This window comes from Sinocyclocheilus anshuiensis, unplaced genomic scaffold, assembly GCF_001515605.1.
Source record: "Sinocyclocheilus anshuiensis isolate Anshui unplaced genomic scaffold, SAMN03320099.WGS_v1.1 scaffold2161, whole genome shotgun sequence".
Taxonomy (NCBI): Eukaryota; Metazoa; Chordata; class Actinopteri; order Cypriniformes; family Cyprinidae; genus Sinocyclocheilus; species Sinocyclocheilus anshuiensis.
In genome coordinates, this window is record NW_015551119.1 from 158,757 (window position 1) to 165,524 (window position 6,768).

The following is a 6,768-nucleotide window of genomic DNA, read 5'->3' on the forward strand; positions in this document are numbered from 1 at the left end:
TTTGTGTAGTATTAGAGTAATAGACCATTTACTGTAATATTCAGCTTTTAGTATTAGTTTCAGTGGACCCATTATTTCATGCATGAATAATAACATTTGACCTCAAAACCATCTTAGGAATATAAGATGTCATATCTAGTTGTGGAGAGGGGATACATTTTGCTGGAGTGAGCAAAAATGTAGAGGATGATTTCAGGATGTTGAAAATTGCGGCGGTGTATCTGGCAATCTTTCTCTCAGGAGACTTAGAGTTCCTAACAGTTCATCCACAATAACAATGTTAAACAATTTTTAATTTTCTGCTATCAACCAAAGTGTAGGAGCCTCAGTGCATGCAAAAATTCAAGACCCACTTCATCTCCATCTTCACCCAGTAATCCCTCTCTGAAAATCAGCCCACAAAGTGGAGATAATGCAGAGTGTAGTTTACAGGTCTATTTCCAAGACTCCGAAATTCAAGGACATCCACTGAATATTAGACGTAAAGACAAGCTGAAACAAGTGGACATAACCCTTGAAGCCAGGACGCGGGTCCCAGATATGCTGCCGAAATCTGCAAAGAGTTTACTAAAGAATTCACTTGTTACCGTGGACCAGATGAGTCAAGGGCATTCCAGGAAATATAACACGGTGAGGAATGTGAGGTAGGTTTTGAGCCAAGTCTGTAAAAATCCAAAACCACCTAGTTAGGTGCCCAGTTTGATGCTGATCATCAGTCCTGATCTCAGAGGTGTTTTTACCCAGGTGAACGTCCTATCAGTCTTCTGTCTGGTACACTCTGTGTTCTTTAAAATTCAAAAAAGAACCATAAAATATTATCACACATAATGATTGAATCAGAAATTCAGAAAAAGCTACAGCTTTCTTTAGAATCTGAGAATTTATCAACACACTATAATATTTTCCCCTGTGATTTCTTGCAATTTAAATGAGTGATTATTGGCTATATTCAGCTTTGTTTTTGCTGCTTAATTATGTAGATAATGAAACAAATAAATAAATTCAATAACTAAATACAGATGATTTTGCTTATTAATTAGTTTTGTGTACCTTGCATTACAGAAGTTGTAGCACTGGGCATCACTGTGGTCTGCACATGTGCAGCGATGAAGCACCTTCCCTACTGTCCCACTGGAGCGTCTCAGTCGCTGAGGGCTGCGGTAACTGGACATGCCATACGGAACTGTGCGCCTACAGACAGAACAAACAGACTCTTATTTTGGACATTACATGATTTTTAATAAAAAAAATTATACAGGAAATCCTTAAGGAGATCACAGAGGGTCAAGTCAAGTCAGTTTGTTGTATTTCACTTCTATGTTCAATAAATGCTGCACTTGGGTTCTTAAACTCACCTTCAGTGGGTCCCTCATTACAAGAGTTCACCCAAAAATGAAAATTCTGTCATAATTCACTCACCCTCATGTTGTTTCAAACCTGTTAAGACTTTGGTTAAAAGCAACTAAAACTTCAAAGATCCAAAGAAGTTATAAATGTGTCATAAAACAAATCCATATGAACAGTTTCATCCAAGTCTTGTGAAGAGAAACAATAGCTTTATATGATGAACAGATTTATTTAAAGGGGTCATATGATGCGATTTCAAGTTTTCCTTTCTCTTTGGAGTGTTTCACATATAAACACACAAGCATAAAGTGAATCACATATGGTAAATGCAAAAGCTCATGCTTGTGTCACATGCTAGAACAGACCTCATTGGTTCTCGTACATCACATGTTTGAGTTTCTGTGCTTACCATATTTGATGAGGTCTATGCATGTGTCAGTCATTGTTTATATGCATATAAAAGCCTAAAGTAATCTATATATGTGAACAAAAGCCTAAACTATCCATCATATAAAATGATCGTATCACGTCGTATTCACATTTTTGTGTGAACTAACCCTTTAAGAACCATTTCTCCCAAAAGAGAAAATTAATTGAAGTGTTTCTTTGGACAGTTGGTTCCGAAATGACAAAATGAAAGAATAGTAATTAATAATTAGTCAAACATAGCTAACACTAAATGCATTAAACCCTTGCTATCCACGTTTCTAGTTTACTGCCTGTCACTAGAGGTCAAAACGTTACTTTGGAAATCACTATGCCAACCATAACAAATTCAAGACGGACTCTGGAATGATTTAAGGGATTCATTACTGCATTTAAATGTGGTTGTCGTTCCTGATACTTTCTAGTGCGTATGTGGCCTTTTTGTTCAGTATGTTGCGCATGAAATGTGCTGTAGTTGCCTTTCATGACAACTTAAGTTTGCCTATGACTAACATATTAAGCCGCTGTTCCCTTTTCTCCTGTGCACAAATATTCAGAACTGTCTCATTTGGCTGGAGTGAAGCTGAAGAGGTATGGCATTGCGTTTGAGACAACAGGTGGGCTGGTAAATCATGCTGAAACATAGTTTTGATAGTGTATAAGCATTACAGAGAACAAAGCCATAAAAGACGAGCCAGATATTCACAATCATGCCAAACAGATTATTAAAATTTAAATCACACCACATATGGCACATGTTTGGCCTGAACTCACCCTGGCATGAGAAACAGATGAACACTGTCCAGTCAGATATAACAATTCTGTTATGAATCTGTTGATGGATTTCAAACATAAACTAGCAAAAACACAAATGATCAATCCAGTTTCAGGAGAACGTACGCTACTGTTCAATGGTTTGGAGCGGTGAGGTTTTTTCATGTCTCTTATGCTCACCATTTATTTGATAATAAATACAGTAAAAAGTGCAATATTGTGAAATGTTACTAGAATTTAAAATAACTGCTTTGTATTTAAATATATTATAAAATGTAATTTATTCCTGTGATGCAAAGCTGCATTTTCAGCATCATTACTCCAGTCTTCAGTGTCACATGATCCTTCAGAAATTATTTTAATGTGCTGATTAGCTGCTCAAGAAACATTTCGTATAATAGTATTTAATGATATTTATTATTATTATTATTATGCTGAAAACAGTTGTGTTGCTTAATATTACTGTATAATATATGAAGAGTTCATTTGCAAAAACAGATTAGTTTTTAACAATTCTCAGAAATCATGTTTTTTCATTGTGCATTCCAGTTAATCTCAATCAAACTGCAGTTGGGTTATTTTGACTAAGTTAAAAAAAACAGCTAACTAACACAATAAAACACAATAAAAACATGATAACATGATAAAAACGTGATTTTTGAAATAAATAAAAAAACGGAGCTATCTGTTTTTGCAAATAAACTCTTCATACACTATATATTATATACTGTAATACATTTTTCAGGATTCTTTTATGAATAGAAAGTTCCAAAGAACAATATTTATATGAAAAATAAATATTTTATAAAATTACTTCACTGTCACTTTTGATCAATTTAATGCATCCATGCTGAATTAAATAATAAATTAATAAAAAGAAAATGTTGAAGCCAAAACCTTTAAATGCCAGTGTACTTTAAATAGTTCACAAAAATGTAAATTCTGTCGTCATTTACTCACTCTCATGTTATTCCAACCCTGTATGACTTTCTGTCTACTGCTGAACACAAAATAAGATATTTTGAAGAATGTTGGTTACCATTGACTTCCATTGCATGTTCAAAAAACAAACAAAAAAGAAAACAGTGAGACAACTTCTCAAAATATCTTTTTTTTTATGTTCCACAGAAGAAAGAAAGTCATACAGGTGAAAAATCCCTTTAACACCTGAAACATTGTAAAGTATATACTCTTTTTATTATTGTAGAAGCAAACCCAGCTGGAATTGCATTGACACTGAGATAAACCATAAGAGGCTGCCTCTAGTGATGGCTTGGAACAAGGGCCAAAAATATTTCTGCAGACTCATCTGGGAAGGCTTCCATGCACTTTATATGAGCTTCTCTCCGATCTCCAGCCACTCTCTTCAGTACTCTCTTTCTGAACGCATGCCTCTCATCTCACATCACAAGTGTTTGCTCTCATGTTGACCATTTGGTTTCAGTGTGGAGCCAGGGGTCCGAGCTGAATTCCTGAAGGATCGCCTGTCAATATCAATGGTGAGTGATGTGCCACAACACATTGGAAGTCATAGTTTAAATAGCTCAGCGTCAGTCTGAATCACTCTACTAAAAGTCCTGTGGCGATCTCTCATGTATTTGGCTAAATAGCGATAACTCATTCATGTCTGCATGTTGTTGTACAACCGAATATATCTATATTTAAATATATCTATATTTAGAAATATATTTTAATCGTGTTTGCTGGCTATGGAATGATATTGAATAGAGAGTATTAAGGAGTGTTGGGTATGGCCTCATTTTAGTCCTTTATTCTGGCGAGACAAATGGGCACTGAAACCGGGTTTATTTTTAATGATATATTGTGTGTGCTGGCTGTCAAAAAGTGATCTTATTCAAACTCTAATTTTTGAGAATCCTCTGCTTCTATTGCATCAGCACCATGGACAGTAACCGTTACCATGGAAACACAGTCACATCAAAATATGCTTGTGGTAAGTATTGCAGAAACTTAAGTTGGACCATCTTTGTACAATTTAAAGAGCAGACACCATTAAATCAATGACACTCCTTCAGTCTGGCCAATCAGGTTTAACTACATATCCATCAAAATACTAACATTTATTTAAGTCACGGTTGAATTGTAAAATATTATATATATATAATAATATTAAATAATATTTTACAATTTAACCATGACTTAAATAGTTAGAATTTTTATGAATATATTATTATAGTACTGTATACTGCCGTTCAAAAGTTTTAGATCAGTAAGATTTTTAAATTTTATTTTGACCCAAAACACAGCAAAAACAGTAATATTGTGAAATATTTTACAATTTAAAATAACTTTTCTATTTGAATATATTTTAAAATGTAATTTATTCCAGTCTTCAGTGTCACATGATCCTTCAGAAATCATTCTAATATGCTGATTTGATGCTCAAGAAATATTTCTTATTATTATTATCAGTATTGAAAACAGCTGTGTACAATTTTTTTTCAACTCTTTCAAACAATTTTTGATTCTTTGATAAATAGAAAGTTAAAAAGAACAGCATTTATCTGAAATAGAAAGCTTTTGTAACATTATACACTACCGTAAGTTTGGGGTCAGTGTTTTTTTTCTTTAAAAAAAAAAAAAAAAAAGAAATTAAATAAATGAATACGTTTATTCAGCAAAGATGCATTAAATTGATCAAAAGTGACAGTAAAGACATTCATAATGTTACAAAAGGTTAAAAAGATAAATACAAAAATATTTAGATATATTAATTAAAAATTATATGAATTTAATTTAATATCATTTACTAAAATGTAAATATTAATATTTAAAAACATGTGTTTAATATTTAAGTAAATTATATGTTTTAGCTTAATAATAAAATATATAATTTCACATGCTGTACTGTATTATTTGTTTGTCCTTATTCCCCTTTATAATCCAAGCTAAATTACAACTACTCAGTGTTTTATGACTCTTAATGGAAAACAATATTTGTCCAATAGAATGGAAAAGAAAAAGAAACAGAACAACCATATCCAATTACTTTTAAGCACCTCTCAGCGCTTCTGTCCTGAATATAAAGGTCACTGGGTTGATCATTCATCAGACTACAGGCCTGAACAAGAAACTATCAAAACAGATTCTTCAGCATGACTGAAAGTCCTTGCCCTGATCTCATGCATGGAATGTACTTTCCCAGGGGTTCATTTTGTTCACCCCTCTCGAGACCAAACCAACAATACATTCAGAGGAGTGAATGTCTGTTTCTGCAGAATGTTTTACCTTTAAAGTATACGTTTTAAGTATATTGTGACCAAATATGTTGCTGAAACATGTTTGCGTAAACTGAATAGCATACATTTTATTATTAATTTTATTTGCATTTTGTTTGACACAGACTATTAGACAAATTGTAAAAAAAAAAAAAAAAAGAAAAAAAAAAACAAGAACATGGAACTAAAATTGACTGGATTGTGAAAAGTGGGTGCTCTATATCAGAATGTGACTTTGCAGTTAAATATTTAAAATATCCACTTCAAAAATACTGATGAAGGTCAAGTTCACCCAATAATAATGCTTCTTTTTTCAAATTAAACACAATTTGCAATTATTGCTGTCCTTTATTAAAAAGACTAGAACTAAACCATTGCATTTATTAGGGCTGAATGATTTTTGGAAAAAAATAAATAAATCACATAGCGATTTTCTGATAAAAAAAATTGTAACTGCGATTAAAAATGCAATCTGGGGAAAAAAATAAAAAAATAAAATAAAATCCAGCTTTGCTGTGCTAGTTTGTAGGGCTACACAATTTGACCAAAATGTTGTGATTATATAATCAATATGGAAATAATAACAATAAATAAACTAAAAATAAAAAAATATTTTAAAACAAGTATTACTAATGTAATGTTTGGTTCCCAAGTGCACATTAAAGCTACCCAAACTCAGATCAGATGCAGAGATTTAGTTCGTGTGGAGCAGCATTTACTGTGAAACAAGCCACTCTGAGGTGCTGCAAACACTGGCAGATAATGAGCTGCTCATGTGTACTTCACTCTAAAACACAGTTTATTTATTTAATAAAATCACAGCTTGCTTGATTTGATAGTCACACTAAACCATATCGCGATTTAAGTTTTACTGATTAATCGGGCAGCCCTATAATTTACTACTGGAAAGATAATAGAAAGGCTATAATATTATCCCATCCATAAATAGATTTTTGGGTATTGATTAATAATAATATTATTA

General features: G+C 32.6%; 1 protein-coding gene across 1 annotated transcript in view; it reads right to left on the reverse strand.

The window, feature by feature from the left end:
• Nucleotides 1-11: 11 nt before the first annotated feature.
• Nucleotides 12-6,768, reverse strand: part of LOC107663060 (endothelin-3-like) — a 9,453-nt gene continuing 2,696 nt past the window's right edge. The window contains exons 3-4 of the mRNA XM_016453213.1: nt 1,051-1,191; nt 12-785 (exon numbers count right to left, since the gene is read on the reverse strand). Coding sequence (XP_016308699.1) covers nt 737-785; nt 1,051-1,191 — 190 coding nt within the window. The 3' untranslated portion in view covers nt 12-736. The remainder of the gene's footprint in view (nt 786-1,050; nt 1,192-6,768) is intronic.